This window comes from Antedon mediterranea, chromosome 1 (assembly GCF_964355755.1).
Source record: "Antedon mediterranea chromosome 1, ecAntMedi1.1, whole genome shotgun sequence".
Taxonomy (NCBI): domain Eukaryota; kingdom Metazoa; phylum Echinodermata; class Crinoidea; order Comatulida; family Antedonidae; genus Antedon; species Antedon mediterranea.
In genome coordinates this window covers 701,092-724,417 of record NC_092670.1, presented here as the reverse complement: position 1 = coordinate 724,417, position 23,326 = coordinate 701,092, and the positions used below count along the sequence as shown (strand labels likewise).

Below are 23,326 nucleotides of genomic sequence, written 5' to 3'. Positions count from 1 at the left end.
TGGGTGGATACCAATACAGTACAGGTAAACTATTATAGTTCGGGTTTTCATATTTTTAAAGAAAAATGATGGATCTATTAATACTGTAATTGATTGCCAAGCACAGAGAGTTTTAAAAACTTTTAACTACCAATTTGCTTATTTATAGTATATTTATTTTGTATTTTAACTTTTTGTCAATTTATGACTATTATGAACTACTAACATGTATTGTTTTGCTAATTAGGAATTTCAGACTATTCTTGGCATTATAAATGAGAGGATAAAAGATGATGTTGAAAGGTAATATATAATTATTGATGTTATATTTGCACATTACCTATTCTATGTTCTGAGGAGTTATAGTAATCTCCCAATTACTTTATTTAATGTACATCCAATTATTTTACAAACACAATTTTGTTGATTGATACATTTAAAAAAAATGTCTTATTTGTAATTAATTACACAACAATTGTTTGGAAACATAATTTTTATGCACAAACCACTAGTCCTATTGGGATGTATGATGTTCACTTTCAACACCAAATATGTGGAACATTGTATTTGCTGATGATTAATTTGAAATAACATTTTTTTTAATTATTTTTGCATTACAGCCCGGATATTATGCTTACTGATTATGATAACAAAGCACCAGCAATTATCATCAACTCGTTAAAAATGTGTATGGGCCTTCAAACGAATGAGAGTTTAACAACAGCTGAGTTACTGCTAAAATTGTTTGTGGCAAGTGTGGACAGGTGTGTCATTCACTCCAGTGCTGCCTCTCTGAAAGAGAGGATGGAGAAATTTGAAAGTTATGTGTTTGATGCTGGACAACTTATGAATGACATTATCAGGAGTCAAGTAGATCGTAATAGATATAGTAAGAATATGGTAAGTACAGATATATCATAATTGCAAACTGTAGTAGAGTATTGTAACTTAATGAACATGCACATTATTCCTCTTCCTCATTAACCAATGCACCTACTCTATCTTCCCACAATAAACTTATCTTCCTGAAATGTATATATTTAGGAATATTCATTACACAATTTCCATTGTGTATAGTTTATTCATAAAAGAAGACTGTCTCCACTTTCAGAACCAAAATACAATATTCCATTTTAAATATTTTCCACCTTCTCAGCTCCAAATCTTGAACTGCCTATTTCGTGTGACTTATCAATGTGAAGAGTTCAACGAAAAAAGTCAATCCATCATATACCACAGTTTACAGGAAAGTATTAAACAGGTAATTATTGTTTATTATTAAATTATTACTTTTCATTATTCGTTGACACTAATTTGTTCTTGAACTATGGAGAATTTTGTACTTTGTATTATTTTCCCCGAAATAAAAGATGAAATGAAATGAAAACAAAATTGGTATTAGTATTAAAAATAGGTACATTTAGATTTCTCATGGATCGTGGCATAAAAAATGTTTTGAATTTATTTAACCATCTAATGTATTTGGTTCTTAGTTTGACTTTACTACTTCTTTTTCATGATGATATATGTATGTAGGTATCTACACTCACTCATAGAATACCAACACCACTGTTGGTTTGTGTAGTCTATTTCGTGAGATTCCTACCTGTAGACCCTACATATGCCACAATAACAGGTTGGTGTATTTGTTTACAATATTTGGTTTATTGTAGAATATGATATATTATGGAGAGGAAGAAGTGGTGAAGTTTTATTGCAACATAGACTTTGAGAATTGGCACCCCAAGATTGCGGATGCCTTTTCCGATGCTGCGTTTGGCGTCATACCAAAAGTGATGGAGGTACTTTTTAAATTGTTACTTAAAGAAACCATTATATTTCATAATTTTCAGATGTATATAACTAAATTTTCTTTAAAACTTTTCATTATATTATTCTTACTATAAATTGATATCAATTCAACAGAAAAATGGTCTCTAATTGGGGATTTTAAAAAATTAATATTTTATTTTTGTTTAACAAATTACTTTTGTAATTCAGGGTACAGGTGGAGAGGACTTTTTGAATAGATCTAATAGATCAACTTTCCCATGGCAAGCAACCAAATATGGTAAAATATTCTCCCATTTGCTTGAAAAATCACTATCACATCCAGATGCCATGACACTACAGAACCAACTGCAATGGAAACCACTTGCTGGGTTTTTTAAGATGACAGGTAATTTAATTTAAATATTTGTATTTCAGAATTTGTGTTTAAATCTTTTTATGGCAAACAACTTTCTTCTAACCCACAATGAAAGTCATCCAGTAAGTTGATTTTTGCTTTCAGAAGAATTTAAGATAAAATAAATTTATGCAACTCAAGATACCCAAGTTTATATTTATCTTTACATAAATAAAGATTCAACTAAGGCATCATGTCCAAATGTTTCCAAACGTACAAACCGCGTCAAACGGTCACCGTTGATAGCTTGATCGTTTAACGCGTGCAACGATCGTAAAAGAGCTAATTAATTTATGCATTTAGTATTGTACCGCCCACTGTAATTGTTTAGCCGTTAGACGCGCGTTTAGCGTTAAACGTCGTTTGTTTTAAAATGTCTGTGTCATCGCCTTTAGAAGCATGGACAATACACACAAACAATGTATTGTTCGCTAATTAAAATCCTATTTAAAGCTGGAAGACGTCAATTTTTTTAGCCGCCCTATGCATCAGTTATCCTAATTTGGCCGGAAACATCAGCCGACGAGACGACATCGGGCCCGTGGACCTCAGCTCACACAAAGAGAGTTCAGGCTAGCCTAGTTTCGGCGGCCTACACTATAAATTATTTAATCCTACCTTGGGTTCAATAGCGAATTATAAAAACAACGACACCTAGGTTAGGACACCAACAAAATATATGCAAAATAAATATATATTCCATGTTAAGATTTTCCAGTCATAGGCCTTTTAAATGATTAAGATATTGTGTAAAGAAAAAGGCCCGACCAGAATTTGGAGTGGGAAAACATGCGAGTGGATCAGAGTCTGGGAACAGTTTAGATATAAATAGAGGAAATCCAGGTGCACGATCTTAATTACTGTTTTATTGTCGTCAGCACAGCATCCACCACCCTCTAATGGACGGCAGGCCGTACTGAGTTAAAAAATATCATGTTATCGAGGTTGAGGTAAAACATCGAGTAGGATCGCGTTTCATGCCAAAAAACCCAGGTCTGTATTAATTACGGTCTTCTCTGTCGGCAATCTTTTTGAGCGACTTGAACGTTTTGATACCATATTTAGAATGAATGTTTTACCATCTTTTTTGTGGGCATCGTTTCTGGATCGACGGATGTTCGATATATACGAAGATCGCATCCACAATGGATTTTTTTTTTTTTCAAATTTATATTATGCTAGTAAATTCTAACTTAGTTAACAAATTAAAAAATACAGCGACGACACAGCTCAAAAGCCTTCACATTCCTTGTTTAATAAGTATAATAATAATTATTATTAATACAACTAGGCCCTTGTGCAACGGAAAAATAGCCAATGATTTATATATTTATTTTCAAGAATATTTTACGAGGGTGGTCCATCCAGCCGAAGCTGATCATTAGGGACCCTCACAAAATTACAATATGACGAGACATATATAACAATAAAAATTTAATGAAAATAAATCAAATTTATAAAGATAAACAAAATAAAATAAAGCACAAAAATAGAATCAAACATTAAATGAATTAAATTAATGATCAGTCATCTTTTCAACGATCTAAATAAGATTACCGACCGGCAGAATTTGAAGTAAAAACATGTGAGCGCTGTGAACAGGAGGAGAAAGGGGATATCGCGTGACCAACATCTAGGTACTTGTTTACCTTTCTTATGTTATCGGCCTGCAATCTATGAGCGCACGAACACCGACGGTCGGCCGAGCATTCACTGCTGCTATTTTTAGAAAACCTTTTTTTTTATCGATCGGCTACTGTAGACGTTCGCTAATGCATTTAGAAGTGAGATGTGAATACGGTAGTTCACCGGTGGCGTGGCACATCGTGTTGCTTATTATAGGTGCTTAGTTCATCGTATGAACTTCCTAATGATATTTTCAGTCGGCTATGTAAAAGAAAGCGACTAAAAAACATTCCAGGCCCCTGTTTATTATTAATATTAAATTATTTGTTGAGGTTACAAACTTATCAACAATAACAATATAATTCAGCTACAAACTCTCTTAATTAAAAGGCAAACTGAAACGGGAATTGTTTGGGCCTGTTTGTGATGACTCATCGTTAAACGACGTTCACGAAGCGATTCGCAACGACGTTAAACGATTCGTAAAAATCAGTCAAGCATGTTAGTGGGCGGAACTATTACAATCTATGCATATTGTCCATTTTCCAAACGGTCTGACGATTTTAGAATTTTCACGCTAACGCTAAAACAAAAGAAAACGCGATTAACGCGCTTTGTCAGTTTGAAAAACATTTGGACATGACGCCTAAATTGTTATGCTTTTCAAGATTTAAGGACATTTTATTTGAATACTCTTTTAGCTAAAGGCCAAAGTGGTATTGCTCTAACTGAAGATGCCCAGTCTTTGCTCATTAAAGCCAAATCTTTGATGGAAGACAAGGTTCTTGAAAGCGTTTTCAATGGCACAATTACAGTGAAAGATCTTAAATTGATTCGAGAGAAAAGACAAGAATTCTTTAAACTTTGTGACGTCATGGATGTTGCAAGAATCGCAAAGAAATACTTACCACCTGATGTGACTAGTATAAAGTTTGATGTTTTGGTGCGGAGAGTAATTAGGCAGCGAGAACGTGAACTAAATACGCTTGATGATTTTTCACTTAATGTTGGTGTAATGATGACAATGTGCAAAGATATCTATTATGGTAAAGTTGAAATTCAACTATGCCCCAAGTGAAAGATGAAGTGGTTAATTAAATGATCAAACAATCCTTTATTTTCCAGCTAGTAATGCTCCTTGAATTCTGCCTGCATTTTCAGGGGAGGATCCAGAGGTTTCACAGCAAGGGGGCACGAACGTGAACAACAATTAGTTAAATTTTAGATAATAATAATAATAATAATAATATCAAAATACTTAAGCGTAATTGTGCCTACTGTACTACTATACAGTATCAAATTTGTCATTTTGGAATAAGTGATAACTTTAAGTTACAAACAAATCTCTAACACAAATTAATGGTAGAAAATGAAAATAATTTTGTCTTTTATCAGCTCGACGTACAGATTAAAGTCGATTTTTAGGCCAGGATCCACCACTGATTTTAATATTGTATCGTTTGTTCCTAAATTTTTAATTATATTAGCTATTATTAAACGGGGTAATGTTCAGTGGCCGTGTATGGTAACAAGTAGGACAGTTACAGTACTGCACACCAGGGGATGAAAGACTGATCCCTTTTTTATTTATCCCTGAAAGAAATAACTAAATATTACTGTTGGCTTTTATTTGATTGTAGAAGACAACAGTGGAAGGAAAGTACTGGCAGTGGATATTAAGGGAACTGAAGAATTACTTAGCATTGATAAAGACCCACTGCAGTTAAATAATTTATGCTGGCCATCTGACATTCTTCAAATTTTTATGTCTGTATCATCAACAAAAATTAAATTCTTCAACTTTTCAATTGAAGTCGCTGAAATGCTCCCAGAAATTCAAAAAATTCACTTGAGTTTGGTCTTCCGAAAGTTCTGGGAAAGAAACATTCACAGAGAATTAATGCAACGAAGAGGAAGTGGAAATCTGATGACATTGGACGATGTAGAGAAGAGAATATGGCAAAATGTCAAGAAAGAGTTGAAAGACTTCAGTCAATCCTTGATATTTGGTAATATCACATTGCAGTCCGTTGACAACAACTTGTCATCTATCCATGAAAAAGAATTGGAGTCACATTTGAAAATCTTCAATTCTGACAGCTGTCCTATGTACATGATCACAGAGCGTTGTGATGAGATCCGTCTCTATCGTCAAATCTCGCAATGTCTTGCAACAGCAAATACTGTCAAAGAGATCCAAAAAACGTTTCAGTTGAAAGGAGACTTCAGAGTTGTAGACATTTTGTGTTCAACGGTAAAATTATTTTATTCTGAACATTTTTTTTCAAACCTGCATATTGATTTGAAAATTCATTCTAAACAAGGTTTTCTAGATTATAACATCAATTAATATAAATAATGTTTTCAGTAATTTAAAGGCAAATTACTTAAAATATGACAATGCTGCAGGTACTAGTAGCTGCATCTCAATGGAGATACAAATAAAATAAGCAAAAATGTAAATAAAAACAATAAAGTAAAAAACAGCCAGAAGATATATATATATATATCCAAATATCCAAATTCCTTCACTTGCACTGATGAAGGGCTAGTGTTGCCCGAAAGCTCTAACTTTTCTGGCTGTTTACTTTATCGTTTTGATTTAGCTTTTCGCTTTTTATTTTTGTATCTCCATTGAGATCCAGCCACTGATACCCACAGCATTGTCATTTTTTTCAGTAATTTGCCTTTGGATTTATATATATATATATATATATATATCTTCTGGCTGTTTTTTACTTTATTGTTTTTATTTACATTTTTGCTTATTTTATTTGTGAATAAAAATACTGTAAGATGAGGGCGTATCAATTCGATCTCTGTTGCGCGTGTGTACAACTGAGGACTAGTGCTGTTCCGCCGTACCACGCCGAGAGTGTTAAAGAGTCGATCCAATCGAGTTTGAACAATACCATGAAAGCCCCAGTGGTCTTTTTCCTCATCTTTATCGTTTCAAATTAATTAATTAAATTTCAGTATATCCACACAAGACAAAAAAAAAAATTTCAGTATATCACCGGGCGGTTTAGAATTAATGTTCTTTGCCTACTGTGTTTATATATATATATATATATATTTAAACACAACAGGCATAGAAATAAATTCCAAACCGCCCGGTGATACACTGAAAACTATTAAATTAATTTTTGAAACGATAAATATAAATATATATTTATATAGATGCGTTGAGGCAGCAAAATGCCGCTTATGGGCGTTGTAGTCTTTGTTTAGATGAAAAGCTATGTATTCTAAATGCAAACAAAACAAATTTGTTAAACAAAAGGTCTGAACTGATTTCAAAATGTCGTCATAACAAGAAAATTTACATACCACCTGACTAAAGCCTTATAACACCTCGAGATACGGTATTGTTCAGTCTATCTGAAGATCGTTTAACGCGAAACACCGTGTAATAGACGCCCGTGTTCTATCTAATTCATAAATATATATATATATATATATTTATTTGTGGTACGTAAGTTTTTTTTTGTCATTTCATTCCATGTTTAATGTAACCATAGCATCTTCAAAATTGTAAATTGTGATTTTTTTTTTTAAATGTTGTTAAGCAGTTTTAGGTTTATTACAGTATTTTATATACTTTCAGGATAAAAGGGATTTCAAACAAAAATGCCTAAAAGATCTAGACAAAGGAGTGGCAAGTGCTTGTACAGAACTTGAAAATGTCACAAATAAACAGAGCGATTGTTTGAAAACATTATTGAAAAGTCACAACCTTATTATATGGATAAAAGATGAAATAAAAAGTAAGTTAGCACATTCAAATATTTATCTGGCATTCTGGAAGATCAAAATTGATTAGATAAACATATTTTAGAGAAAATCAATTTGTATAAAAATGATATAAAACATTAGGTTTAGGCTGACCAGCAAAAATGTGCTATTTAAGAATATTTAAAGTTACCTTTAGTATTTGGTGGTTAAATGTTGATACATCAAAGCTAAACATGTACATTAAATAATAGCATATAATACAGTATCTAATATATGTGTGGTTTAGTATGTTTTATTGGCCCCTGAAGAAATCATTTTACACATTTTGTTGTTAAATATACGTACCATTTCAATTTCACATACTAGTCGAGTACTAAATGGCCTATTCAAAAATCTTTATTTAGGGATAGTACATCATCACATACATTTGAAAATGCTTTTATTTTTTGTTCTGTAGGTATGCAAGAATTAAAGGTGTTTGTGGACCTTGCAATGATTCAAGCTGGAGAAACTGCAATGGAAGTGGACAGAGTTGCCTATCTCCATCAGGCTGCAACTGGCTATTCAGCTTTCATTTTTGATCTAAATGAAGAGACTGGTTATAAGGATCTTATGCACATCTGCAACCAAACATGGAAAGCTCTGGAGAATGATCCACAGTTGTCAGAGAAATTAGTAAGGCATGACATTATTTGTGCACTGTGTTAAGCCTGGATGATTTTTTATTATATAATGTCATAATTTCTTAACCTAACCATTTTGGCTCCTTACTAGAGAGATATTTCTTGTCACATGGAATGGTTGAAAGGTATTAAGGAATCACATGGAGCTGTAGAAGTGACTTCATTACGTCAAGTGGAAAGAATTAATGCAGGCGGGATTTATGAAATTGGCAAACTAGCTGAGGTATTCATTTATATGAAAATAGAATTGATTTAAAATGCCAGACCGTGCGAAATCTCAAATTGAAAATTTTAATAAATAAAATGTTTTATTTATAGACCAACTCATTAAAATATTGAAAAAACACAAATTTGAATACATGCATAATTAGTTACCAATAGTTATTTAGTAATTATTAAAAAAGTAATATGGTATTGACTCAGTTTAAGAAGTTAGATATTAAATTTCTATACCTCTACCAAAATTTCTATTTTAAAATTCTCTGATAAAAAATTGAAATGTTGAATTCATGGCTGTATTTTTGTAATTTTATTATAGGGAAGTTTAAAGCTTCGAGTTCCAGTGAAAAATAGTAAAGAAAATATCTACACGGTACAGCAACTGAAAGACCTACAGAGTAAGTTGATGCTTGTCGCTGGTAAGGCCAACAAAACCACTGATGCCAAAGAACAAATTGATCACTTTGTAGAGGTAAGGGTGTATAGGTTCAGGTAGGCTAGTTTTTGACGGACATATAAAGTTCTGTACTCTTTCAAAGTTATATATGTAGACAACTCAGTGAAAAAAACCCTTAAAAGATATATTTAACTGTCAATATTCTATCCAATTGCATATTCATCAAATTGCTGAAATATCCTAGATTAAGGTTGCTGTCAACACTGCATAAAATTACATAAATTATTTTTCTTTTGCAGGTATTTGATGGGGCTCAGGAACTGGAAACATACTATCACAAAATGTGTGCATCAGGAAATGTGCTCTTCACCGACCTTAAGATTATTCTAAATTGTGATGAGAAAAGCAGATTTCCAGTTCAAGTTGATTTCTGTGTCACTGACCAGAAAGCTCTGTTTGGCAATAAGCAAAAGCTCACTGAAATATTAAGAGAGCTGCTTCTTTTTATGAAAGCAAGTCTGAAGCATTGGTATGATTATATCGATGAAAAAAGAGAAGACTTCTATCATCTGAATGTTTACACGACGAAACAACTTGTGATTCTGCAGCGGGCTCTAGCAAAGTTTGGAATTCAAGATATCAGTCCAGAAATATATGCCCTATTAAGCCTTGTGAGACCAAATTGTACAAATGAGAATTTGAGAAGAGCAGTTGCTGAGGTGTCTGAAGACAATGATTCAACTATGGAAGAGGAAACTTTAAGAGAAGATGCCACACCACAAGAATTTGTGGTAGACAAAAGCAAGGAAGAACTGATAGAGTTCTGGGATGAAATGAAAGAGATGGTGGATGAACAACAGACGATGGCATTTGTAGAAGACAAGAAATCACTTGATGTTGATGAAGCAGTTGAGTTTCTATTGAATACCCCTTATGAAGAAGAAATCTTAGAAGAGCTGGTGACAGGATTCATTGCTAGAGTTGGTTGTAGGCTGTCTGAACTTCAAAGAAATGATGGTGAAGAATTAAAGAACAAAGTAGTTCAGGATAAGTTTGAAAAGAAGGCAAATGAGCAAGTGCCGCCAGTCAGTCTTCAGAATCAAGGTTTGGGAACTGAGAATGTCAGGAATGACTTGTTGAAAGGAATGAAAGCAGTAAATGGGTAAGATAAGATAATAAGATTTATAAAGCGCACATATCCACAAAGTGCTCAAGGCAAGCTTAAACAGTATAAAGTAATCATAGTAATCATAGAGTAATAAAATTTGCTAAAGGTTTTAATGTTTATTCTTTCTTTCAGAACTCTTGTGGAAAAGCTTAAAAATTTATGGAAAAACTATCTAAGCTTAACAAAGTCTGTAGACTTGTCAGACTATGCTAGTCTGGAGACACTAGGAAAACTTTTACGCTGTCTGGCTTCATCTGATGGTAAGTCAAACTTGTAATAATAGGTGAGGCACAAAAAAGATAAGATGGCCATCTTTGTTAATTAATGAAATGTGTCATGTCACATCAAAGGAAAAATACATCTTCTCTTTTTAGTTAATTATGAAATAGATTATATTTTAACTTAACATTCTTTGAATATTCAATTATAATTCTATCTATATTTTTCATAGCATAAAATAAAATTTCATATTTTTTTTAGGAACAACGAGAAGTTTCCCTCAAGTTTTTAAACCAGGCCATCCTAATCTCATTGTTAGCCCTACAAGTAAGTATCTTAAAATAATTGATTTTGATTTTTAAAAAAAGTCAGCATTCTGAATATTCTTTTTGAATTTAATCAACTGTAGTTGAAGGTGCTTTTCTCTTTGAGCTTTAGACTTCCTTGCCTTATAAGGTAAATACAATTATTTTTGGTTTTATTAATCTATGTAAACTGTATTTATTTCACTGCAAATTTGTTTATACTCTCAGGAAACGTTCTTAACACCGTACTCTCTATTTACATGGAAAACAATGGAAGTCTCCCAACCTATGATGAAGTGCTACTGTGTAATTCTGCAACCAGTCTAGAAGAGGTATACAATGGCTTACATTATTCCAGTGATAACTAACATCGGCCTCATCTTACTTCAGTAGTAGAATTGTTGAAAGTTTGCGGTACACCACATAATGTAGTTCTGAATCACAAACTTTATATCAACATATGATTTCGCCATGCAAACTTTCAAACAATATATCACAGTAGTAGTATTATTATTGGCTCCAGTTTTTTCTGAAATTTTTTCCTGGAGGAGATTCCATATCCTTTTTACTATTGGGACAATTACAAATTTAAGAAAGTAATTTCCCCAACTTTTATTTACAGGTTGTGTTGCTATGGCGACGGGTGGTAAATGGCGATAATAAAAAGACATACTGCCTTGTGAATGCAGATGCCTTAAATTACGATGTCAGTGTTGAGGCTGTTAATAAGCTTACTCAATTAATGAAGGGAAAACATGGTAAGTAAACACAATTAATGTAGTACCTGTCCATATGTAAGGTGGATAAGGACACACACTCAAGTGCTGTGAGCTACGTATCTAGTTGTCCCATGACCTAGAGGATCGTAGAGACATATCTCCTACCTGCCAGTGGTGCCGATTTTCTATTCAAATATTTGTTTGCTTTTTGCTACAAAGGTATTGTTTAATATTTTTATTTTTTAGGTTTCAAACTTGTGATCATTTGTAATCAGGAAAGAGAAGACCAGTCTCACATGGTGGCAGCGTTGAACTCTGACCGCATTTCATCAGATAAATTAATTTGCCATAAGCGAGAGGAAATCCAGCTTTACCTTTGTAAACAGTTCATTCAACAAGTTAAACCAACAAACCGAGGATTGAATCCAGCAGCCAGTTTAACCAATCAGAGGTTAGCTGGTTAATGCATGACAAATATCTTAATTAGATTGAAACTGAGTTTATATTTAAGGAATTTATTTGTAATTTTTATCAATTTTATACAGAATATTGATTTTTTGATTGAATTTTTATGAAATCATTAAGCAAAACTCTCTTTTTACAGTTAAATTTAGACTCACTTTCCAATTGTTTAGTAACATTCATTACAGCAAAATCAGTGCATAAGATCAGTATTTGGTTTTTTTTGCAAATTTTGTAGAACATGTGTACAGACTGTGTCTTCTAAAAGACCTGGTGTTGGAAAATCGCTTCTGGTTCAACGATACAAAGAGAAACTTCACCATACTGGCAGGAGGCAAGATTGCTGCATCACTGTCCCATTACAGACACTGACTGTCCAAGAGCATGACATTGCAAGAATATTGATCAGGAATATTCAACAAAATAATTCAAGCTTTCCTCGGATTTTCCATCTAGATATTTCACCAAATGTGAGTATTCTTTGATGAAGTTTCAACATGTTATTGTACATTTACTCAGTTATACTTTTACTATTTATTGCCTTTTTTGTAGGTGTGTGGAGGTTTGGACCAATTTCTCTTCAACCTTGTTGTACTAAACACTGTTTGTTGCTCTGATGGCTTTGTCTGGCGAAGACAATTCTATGACCTTTATCTTGTAGAGGTCACTCTTGACCCAAAAGAAACAGAATCTAAGGATGATGGGAAGGTTTGTTATTATTTATGTGTTTTTTAGTCTTATTTTAAACTTAAATCACTATTTATATTAAACTATAATCAACTAGCTCAGTCTGCTGAAAGAAACAAAGAATTGTACTAGTGTTGTTTTTTTTAATTGATTTAGAGTGATCAAAAATCCAGCAAAGAATGTTTCTATGAGAGTCTGCCAACTGTTTTGTGTCGACCACCCAGAGAGGTAAACAAGTTGGAAAGGGATAAAGCACAAAATCAATTAACAGGTAATAAATTTATTTTAAAGACAACCAATTTACGGTCAATAACGAGAGGTTATCTCTATGCAATTTAATCTGTCCCATATAACCTCCACCCCTCCCCTTACCAAAAGCCTGCACCCAGAAGAAATCTTTTAATGACCACACCAAAGGCTGCAATAATGCCCAATAATAATCACCATAGTATTTTTCAATAATTTTCATAGTCTGTAAAGCTATGTTTTTTTTTCTTTGAAGGAGATTTCAAAGATCCCTTGATGGACGATCAGCTTTTTAAAAGTTCGAGTTTCCAGCGTCCATATCATTATTTGAGAGGACTTGATCAAGGTGCTCATCTAGATGCCTTTATGTATAGGGGAAGGGCTTCTGGAACTCACACAGAATGCCTGGACACACTACTGAGGTAAATATTTATTCTACTGACATTTATTTTGGTAATTTGGTAACCCACTGGAACACTTTCAATTTAAGCATAAACGTGATAGGTTTTATGAAAATCATACATAATTTACACCATCTTTTTAACCAACATACCACATAAAATGTTAAAATTTACTTATTTATTTTTCTAAAAATAGAAAAACACCAAGGTAAATGTAAATAAATACTGTTTCAGCTATCATTTTCTGTAAAAATAAAAAATAATGTAATTTTTCAGCCTTTTATTGTTTTTGGCTGTCTCTACAAATCTACAAATGTTACTTATGTCCGATTTCCCTTGCATGTGCCACATTTATTTTGGTAATTATATAAGCTTTGGACCATTGAGGGTTGTTAATGCGAGTACATTAATATTATAACACTGAAACTTTTGTGCTACTTTTTCTGTGCATCTTACAGTTTACCTAACGATTTCATCAATTTTTATCAAGCTAGCAGATCACCTATTCTAGACTTGCAACATTTCATTAACTTAATTCATATTTATTTGCTGTTTTTTTATAGACACTGCGGCCTTCCTGATCCATCCTGGTCTGAGTTATGTCACTTTGCTTGTTTTCTTGAAAAACAATTAGAAGCTTGCGAACATTCTAGTTTTTGTGACCCTGCCATGCTCGCTGACACTGGACTGGATGGCTTTAAAACATTTGTTGTCAAGTTCATGTTACAGATGTCAAAGGTTACAATTTAATTTTGTTTGTCTGCATTTAAACCAAATAGTTTTTGCCTTAATTGAAAGAAACAATTTTTCCCGTTTTCTATTCCTGATCCTTGGTCTTATTCATTATGAGTTTTTAATAGTTTTGAAATAAAACCGAAACTTATTAATTGTTTTATATTATCAGGATTTTGCTACTCCGTCTCTTCAAATGAGTGATGAGAGTTACCGTGTAGATCTCGGTCAAGAAGCAGATGACAGCCTACAAGCTTTACAGCTTCGCAGACGATGGGAAAGCAGGTAGGTTTATTGTATTCCATGTCTTCATTTCTCTGCGGACTAAGTCTGAGTCTGCCTAGCGTAATAGCCTACTAAAGCTTACTAAATAGATACATATTTGACTTGTGCCCCTATCATTGACTGTTCACACACTGAACTGTACAATTAATCTTTTTTTCTAGCCCACATCCGTACATTTTCTTCAATCGAGACAATCAGACCATGACATTTATGGGATTTAGTATTGATCGCAACGGGACACTTTTGGATGTGAATGGACAGGTACTTCAAACCAATGTGATGACAAAGAGTTTGATGAGAGGACTTGAACTTCAAAGAGTTAACCTGTCAGAAGATTTCAACTCACTACCAAGGTGATTTTCATCATTCATACTTTTAACAAACTATATTTACAATACTTGTCCACCTAGTATACAAATAGTTAAGTATTGGAAATAAGCTGGACCAACTCATATTTTGTGAATAATGGCATAACAATACTACTACATGCATATAATCTTTTTTCTCATCAGGGATGAGAAGTTGATGAAATTGTGCATGGTAATGGGAATCAAGTATGTTAGTAACCCTGACGATACATATGAGCTGACCACAGATAATGTTAAGAAGATCTTAGCCATACATATGAGATTCAGGTAAACACTTTTTAAATTATATTATATTATATATGTAGACTCTTACCAACATATAAGAGACATCAGTCTAATGGTAGTAATAAATGGTTATATCTAGTGTATAAACAATTCATCATTCCTCGTTTTTGTATAGGTGTGGTATCCCTGTGATTGTGATGGGAGAAACAGGTTGTGGCAAGACACGTCTAGTCCGTTTCATGTGTCAATTGCAAGCTGGTGGCGTTGGAGTTGATGAAGACGTCCAAAACATGATTCTTATGAAGGTAACAATGTGTAACTTCATTCTTTATTCAAAACATTTAACATTTACAAAGAATAGGTTTAAGGTCATCACCTTTTTTACCAGGCAAATGCAGGAATAATAATTAGTTAAACAATAAAACATACTGATCAAACATATACAAAAATAATTAAATTTTACCTAGGCATAAATTAGTTGGGAACATTTTTTTTTTTTGATTAGATGCATACTAATGCAGTTTCACACATTTTTTTCTTAAATTTCAGTAAATTTAAGTGCAGAATATGCAGAAAGTTTCTTTTGAAGTTATGTATTTTTTATAATTTAGAGCCTGAAAAAAAAAGTATTTTTTCTTTTAAGGTACATGGAGGCACTTCTGCTGAGTACATTGCTGATCGTGTACGTAAAGCTGAAAGGCTTGCAAATCACAACAAGTCACGCTATCAAATTGATACAATTCTGTTTTTTGATGAAGCGAATACGACAGAAGCGATTGGGATAATAAAAGAGATCATGTGTGATGGTCGAATGAACGGTCAGAAAATTGACTTCAAAGGCAGTGGTCTGAAGATTGTTGCGGCTTGCAACCCTTATAAAAGGTAATAACAAGACTTCTTGCACACTTTTAACTTGAATCACAAAGCATTGCACAAAAATTAATAACTTATACCCCGGAGTTGATGTCTCAGTGTGTGTAAACTCTGGAGAGGTGATTTGAAAGGGGCATAATATACAAAATACAACACAAAGACTCTATAAAATATATATATATTGAATCTTAGTACTGGAGTAGGATAAAATTTCATAAATGAAAGAAATGTTTTTCTTTACAATGTAGACACACAGAAGAAATGATTGAAAGATTAGAAGCAGCTGGTCTTGGCTACCACATTAAAGCAAGTAAAACAACAGATAGATTAGGTAAGGAATTCAAATAGCCATTGTACAACACACAGAAAACACCAGATTTGACATTGAACTAATTGCCATTCTTTTACTATGTATTCAGGTCGCATACCTTTACGTCAACTTGTTTACCGAGTCCAAGCTCTACCTCCGAGCATGCTACCATTGGTTTGGGACTTTGGACAGCTTAACCAGGATGTGGAAAAGATGTACATTAGGCAAATTGTTCAACGCTTTGTAAGTAGTAACACTGTTTACATAATAATGTTTATCACTCCCAAATTCATTCATACTAAACTTTTTTGCCCCAAAAGAATTTATATCCTGAACGCGAGTTTGACTTTATCTACTTAGTGACAAGTGATTTAAATTGTAATGCTTTATTATTCAGGTTGATGCAAGCCAACAGCAGGTAGACGTTGTTTGTGAGGTGTTATCAGCTGCACAGACATTTATGAGAGAACAGAAGGTAAATTTAGTAAAGGGGCTAAGCCTATGCAAATCCTATTTTATAAACAAGTAAACACAGCATGGGAAAAGAGTTCCTGGAAAGATGTCTGCATACTATTTTGAATTTTGAATAATTTTTAGAGTGTATAGAATATTTAGTTGTTTTTCTCTTTCCATGTCAATTGAATAGATATACACTAAGCTGTAAATGAGTACCTGGTTGATAAATACTAGTGAGGATAAGGCGGTGTAGAGAGGAACTGATATAGTACAGGTCAAATTGAACACAGGACAGAATTATTTTATATCTATATCAATTAATGTTTGTCTTATTTAGAATGAGTGCAGCTTTGTGAGCTTAAGGGATGTTGAGAGGACACTTAATGTGATGATGTGGTTCTTTGACAAGCAGTATTTGCTGCGACCATTGATTGAGGAAAGAAAGAAGGAAGTTAACATTGAAGAGGAAGATATACCAAGGGAAGAGGATGAAGATGAATTATATGAGGATGTAGAAGATTCTGAGGATGAACATTCTCAGTTAGAGGTTTGTTTGTTATGATCAAATTTTGTTTTTGTCTTTTGAAGTTAATGTAACTGAATGCCGCATATAATTTGTTTATTTTATGAGAATTGTGCCCCTCCCCAATCTCTCAATCTAACTTACAACCCCTTCTAACTAATTTTTTTTTTAAACAGTGAACTTAATCTGATTTATTTTACCTATTTTTCTGATTTGTCTGTCTGCATAAATAATGTAATGGTTTTAAATTTATATAGTGCAAAATACAAATAGTCTATATGCGCTGTTTAACACAAGTGTAAAAAAAAGAAAATGTTATTGTTAATAAGCCTAATAAACCGAACAAAAGGAGTAATACTTTCTTGTGGTCTCATTTTTTTTAAGGACATTGATGACCTTACATGGGCATTGGTTCTCGCTCTTGGTGTCTGCTACCATGCATGCTTAGACAAAAAGCGAGAGGAATTCAGAAAAACTGTGGCCAAGAGTTTTAAGAACCCACTAAATTTACGTGGAGGTCATACAACCATTTACAGAGAAATTAACAGGTTGGATATTTATTTTTCAAGCATGAAACAGTAAAAAATTAAACAGAAAATGTACAAATATAAAGTAACCACTTGCAGTTTCAAGAATGTATTAAATTGTTTTCTCTTTTCCAGCTGTCAAGAAATATTCTTAGATAAAATACAGTTAGGTCCAAACATTGCTCGCAACATGGCACTGAAGGAGAACATCTTCATGATGATTATCTGCATTGAGTTGAGGATCCCGTTATTTTTGGTCGGCAAACCTGGAAGTTCCAAATCATTGGCCAAGACAATCGTGGCTGATGCCATGCAAGGAGACTCGTCAGCATCTGAGCTTTTCAAAGAACTCAAACAGGTATGGTTTTCTTAAACTTTTTTCAGAATTCATTTATTGCTACGTTTTCCCAAGAAAAGCCTTACGATTCTGACATTTTTTCTGAATTTTAATCTTTTTGGCATCAGGTACACATGATATCGTATCAGTGCAGTCCATTGTCGACACCAGATGGAATTGTGGGAACTTTTCGTCAATGTAGCCGATTCCAGCAAAGCAAAGATCTAAACAAATTTGTGTCCGTTGTCGTTCTTGATGAAGTTGGACTTGCTGAAGACTCTCCAAGAATGCCTTTAAAGGTATATATTCTTTTTATTGACTTTTTATGAACATATTAGCTTTAAAAAAATAGAAATGTTAATAAAATATTTATCTGTTACTTATTATTATTATTTATTACTTTTTAAGATGGGATGTAAATATTAAAACCAGATCAGCTTTACATTAATTCTATTTTTCCTATACTTCTTTTCTAGACACTACATCCGTTGCTAGAGTATGGCTCTGAAGAAGAAGACAATCCACCAGACTATAAAAAAGTTGCATTCATAGGAATCTCAAACTGGGCCCTAGATCCTGCCAAGATGAATAGAGGCATATTGGTTTCTAGAGGAGTTCCAGACGAAGCTGAACTAATTGAAAGTGCCAAGTAAGTATGATGCATCTACATCACTGACTTTTTTGATGTCGTTAATCTTTTTAGAATTTATAGATTGCTTTGTAAAGTTATCACATGGTTGTCCTCTTATTTGCTTGTGTTTTTGTCAAAAAAACTGAATTATCTTGATTACTATTATGTATTAGGGGCATATGTGCATCAGATACTTCGTATAATGTCAGTCAAATCCTTAAGCCGCTTGCAGAAGGATACTTAAAGATCTATCAAGAACAAGGACATGATTTCTTTGGACTAAGAGACTTTTATAGGTAAGCAAATACATCTATCACTAGTACAACTAATTATCTTTATCAAAAACATTTGAAAATGTTATGGCATTGTTAAGCTCTGTCTACACTATCAAACTAGTTTGACAAAAAAAGGTGTGTCCAAATATGGTAGTGATATGCCCAAATATGGTAGTGATATGCCCAAATACATATTTTTTGTCACATGAAGTTTTATAGTGTACACAAGGCTTTAGCAATAGCCATCCCCATGTCAATTCCATACATAATATGAAAATAATTGAAGGTTACTGCTCCTTTTTGTTTGTTTTTTTAAAGTTTAATGGTTTTCGTTATAGTTTGATTAAGATGGTGAATCAATTCTCTAAAAAATCACCACCCACTTGGGCTCAAATTGAGCACGCAATTAGACGGAACTTTGGTGGGAAGGAAGGAACAGAAGACTACGTTGAAATATTTGGGAAGAAACTTGAAGGATACATAAGAAAAGAGAAGGTTAGTGTTTAGTTGTCTACATTTTTTTAAACATGTCACTCTTTCTGAAACCAAAAATGGACTATCGGTTGCTTTATATTTGCCCAAGCAATGTATTTAGCAAATTATTGCACTGCCATAAACTTAATTATATAAGTAATGACTTACTACTTAATTAAAAAAATTATGAAATTATTCTTTTGAAAACCATGATTTGTATTTCTAGCGTGACGGTGATCCAGATTGTACTCCATCAGGCCTTATAAAAGCAAGCTTAGATGCTCAAGGTCAGACACAGGCTGGAGGAAATAAAAAAGTTGGACATGGTACATCAGATGGGTAAGTTTACAAAACCTAAAAACTACTCAAAAACAGTGCCTTCTTTAGCGCCAACAGCTTATTGATATTTGAAGAAATTTGTTGTTTTAAAGTTTTTTGTGTTAAAAAATCCTGAATATCTTTTACATTATAGAGACAGCAGATATCTTCTTGTATTAACTGAAAAGTTTGCAGCTCTCCCAATTTTACAACAACATCTGAATAAGATGAAAGATGCAGTCATTATCTATGGAAGCAGTTTCCCATTTGATCAAGAGTACACCCAGGTATTTCTTATTCTGCTATAGATATATATTAACATTTCATTGGTAGGTTGGACTATGCTGCTACAACTAGACACTGCCGCATCTGTCTGAAATACTCTCCTACAAGTCACCAGTTCAATACTAACATTCCCTAGGTTGTTTCGATTTAATTTAGGGTCAAATACTATATGGGCCTATTGCGATAACTTTTAGATAGTGTATTGCTTCTCTCTTTTTCTCATAGTGTACCATAAAATGTACATTTAAGACAAGGAATGACCTGGTTTAACGTTTTAAATATATATGCATTAGTTTTACAACAATTGTAGGTGATAGTGTCTTTAATCCTTTTGGTGAATCTCGATAATTCTTTAGAGATATATTTTTAGTTCAGCATTATGGAGAAAATTTACAGATTCCCAGTTGATATCTTGCGTATAATAACAATAATAATAATATCCTGGATTTATATAGCACCTAATGTTGTGAAACCTCTAAGCGCTTACGGCAGTCATTTTTTTGGATCAAACACGTAAGGAAACATACTCCCATAATGCAACTAGTAATCAGCTCAAAGTTGTGTCTTGATCTAACCGAGTTCCCATTTATACACCTGGGTGGAGGCAAACGTAAGTAAAGTATCTTGCCTAAGGTTACAAGCAATGCGGTGAGAGTTGGATTCGAACCTCGATCTCACATCCAACACACTGCGCCACACTCATCCAAATATTAAATTGTATGCCAATATTCTAACAGGTATGTAGAAACATCAACCGCATTAAACTCTATATGGAAGCAGGAAAGACAGTTGTCCTTTTGAATCTTGAGAACCTCTACGAGAGCTTGTATGACGCCCTCAACCAGTACTATGTTTACTTTGGCGGACAACGATATGTAGATCTTGGACTAGGCACACACCGTGTTAAATGCCGTGTTCATGATTCATTCAGGTAAAAATTACTTTTTTAATTTTGCAAATTTAACCTTGCAGAAGCATGTTTTGGGATATTAAGGAGTGTGCATGTCAGTCTACCATTTCCCTAGCTCTGTGGATGTAGCTCTGTGGTCTGGTACTTGTTTGTTACTAAACAAGATTTGAATATGTTCTAGGTTGATAGTGGTAGCCGACAAAGAAGTTGTACGTACACGATTTCCAATCCCTCTCATCAACCGTCTTGAGAAACACTTTTTGGCGATGACAACAATGTTGAGTGAAGAGCAGCTGCAAGTTGTCAAAAGACTTGAAGATTGGGTAGAAAGTTTTATTGCTAGCAAACGACAATTTCATCGTGTAAAGTAAGTATCTTCAAACTTCTTCTTTTCTGAACAAAAATGTTTTCATGTTTCAGTACCAAATTTTACAATTAATTTTATTTCTTCATTAGTTCATCAGATAATGCGTTCAAGAAAAGTGATGCATTTATTGGTTACCATGGTGATACAGTTGCTGCCCTTGTGTATCAAAGATGGTCATCCTTTGATACTGTTAAAGAGGTATTTAAAGCTACAGTTTGTGTTGTTTGCTATCCCCAATTGAAGTTGAGAATTTATATCATACTATGCTTTTATGAAGAAAATTGGAAAGGAACTATGTATGTTTATCAAATAAAAGTGTTAAAAATTTTTTAATTATTTAAATTACTTCTCAAAAGGTATTTGAAGATGTTAAAAACCAGCTGTTGATGCGTGCAACCCCTGAATCTGTCACCAGATTATCAGAAACAAGAATGAGAGAAGAAGAGAAAAAGGCATTACAGGATACATACTTTAATGTTCAGAAACATTCATGCCTAGCAGACTATCTTGAGGATCAGCTTAGAAGCAATCCTGGTAATGAAGGCATTTTAGCTCAGGTAAGGTTTAGTCCTTTTTATTCTGTTCAATCTTGGATGCACAAAAAAATACAGAAATTAGAAACATTAGCACATTCTTACAAAACTGTTAAAAGTGAATTATTATTAACTATATTCAGGAAAACATTTTATATATAACATGGAATTTTGAATGTATGTATTATTTTTAGGTAACTACGTATTCACGTCTGCTTACTGAGAAAGATTGCAGAGCTCTTACAGAATCCGTTTCTGTGTCTGACATCAGTTTGGTCTCCCTACAAGAGTTCCAGTATGAACAACAGTTTTCTGTTAGAGTCCAGTAAGTTAAAAACAGCATTTTTTAATTTCCAAGTAAAGTCATAACTCATTTGAACTTATAAAGTAGATTTATGCCAGAGAGCCAAATCACATAATTATACCACAAACTGTCGGATGGGCTTCTACCACAATACGCATATACCACATTACTTTCTTTTCTTTTGCACCACATACTATCTATTTTTTTTTAGAAAATTCTTTGGTGCGGTTACTGAAAATGAAAGATTATTATTAGTGCAATGTGATGCAAGCAGCGACACCACAAATTTGATTTCCTGTGCTTCCTATCAAGTGCAAGATGAACGAGGGAATGCATTGTCTTCTGTGGAAGAAGAGATTGCAGGCAAAGCTCATGTAGTCTTTGTCATTCAGCTTCCTCGTGTTAAGAGATGCTTTGATGGATTCCAAGGTATATACATACCATAATAATATCTTTTTTTAATGATTATAGAGCATTGATTGAAGAATCCTTTTATCAACTTACTATTTCCTTATTTTCTGTATAAACTTCTACTACCGTAGTTGAAATGCAGCAAAAATGACTGATTTTTTTTAGTTCTTAAAAGATTTGTTGCAAGTAAAGTAAATGTGGTTGGTGTATAGTGACTGCAACAGAACAAATAGACAAAATTCAATTTGCAAAGAAACCAGTAAAATGTAGGATAAATTATCTTTTATATCATAATAGGTGGACTATGGTCTTCTGCTCACATCGACGACCTTCAACCTCCAAAAGAAAATTGTCCAGATGTTTCCAAACTTTTAGGCCGACCAATAAGTAAGTTACTACTTCCAGCTCCAAAGGAACAGCAGAACATAGAAAGCATCAGCCAGAGTTGGGAACAAGAAGTTGAAGGTAATTGTGTGTTTTTTTTACTTTTAGACACTTTCATTGATTTTATGTTGGAAAGTGGAGTTGTGGCTTGGTGGTTATGATGCTTGGCTACCAATCAAAGGGTCGTGGGTTCAGTCCCAAATACTTGTAAAACTTTATTTATGTAAAGTATCTTGTGTATATGTTTGTCTTGTAAACAGGATTGCCACATTTAAGAAGGATAGTGAATGAATTTGCTTATGGTTATCCTTGGCAATTTGCCTATAATATAAAAAAGTATCAATGTTTTGTACTATTTTTAGCCTTGTTTGTTGGTAATGGTTGTTATTATAATTATATTATTTCTTTATTTGTTGAAGGTACTTGTGTGTTTTTTTTTAAACTTTTAGACACTTTCAATGATTTTATGTTGTGGTAATGTTTGTTATAATATTATTATTTTATCTTTGTTAATTAACTACAGTACACTATACAGTATAATTTCCTTGCTATTTAGAAAATGAAGAAGAAATGGAAGAAGATGATGATAATGAATCAGAAGATATGGAGTATAATTCCATTGATCCAATGTTTAACATCGATCAAATGTGTAAATCAGATGTGAACCAGGTCGTGGCATCTTCAGTTGATCCCACAGTAGAAGAGATGGTGGAAGGAATGGAAGAAGGGATGATGGAGCACAGGATTGATGAAGGGATGGAGGA

General features: G+C 33.3%; 1 protein-coding gene across 1 annotated transcript; it reads left to right on the top strand.

The window, feature by feature from the left end:
- The first annotated feature begins 783 nt into the window (after nt 1-783).
- Nucleotides 784-23,040, top strand: LOC140050899 (E3 ubiquitin-protein ligase rnf213-alpha-like). Its single transcript, XM_072095897.1, has 47 exons — nt 784-879; nt 1,136-1,240; nt 1,653-1,781; nt 1,981-2,158; nt 4,184-4,294; nt 4,495-4,839; nt 5,434-6,047; nt 7,401-7,560; nt 7,986-8,203; nt 8,303-8,434; nt 8,750-8,902; nt 9,127-9,989; nt 10,128-10,255; nt 10,476-10,541; nt 10,748-10,851; nt 11,142-11,277; nt 11,485-11,689; nt 11,939-12,170; nt 12,253-12,408; nt 12,544-12,658; nt 12,890-13,055; nt 13,598-13,772; nt 13,939-14,051; nt 14,213-14,404; nt 14,564-14,686; nt 14,820-14,949; nt 15,288-15,526; nt 15,766-15,848; nt 15,937-16,070; nt 16,225-16,302; nt 16,621-16,830; nt 17,191-17,354; nt 17,469-17,691; nt 17,799-17,969; nt 18,147-18,319; nt 18,475-18,597; nt 18,915-19,071; nt 19,277-19,389; nt 19,523-19,655; nt 20,391-20,584; nt 20,745-20,930; nt 21,020-21,128; nt 21,287-21,487; nt 21,658-21,788; nt 21,979-22,196; nt 22,476-22,643; nt 23,012-23,040. Exons 1-47 carry the CDS (start codon nt 784-786, stop codon nt 23,038-23,040), a joined length of 8,382 nt encoding a protein of 2,793 aa, XP_071951998.1.
- The last annotated feature ends 286 nt before the right edge of the window (nt 23,041-23,326 follow it).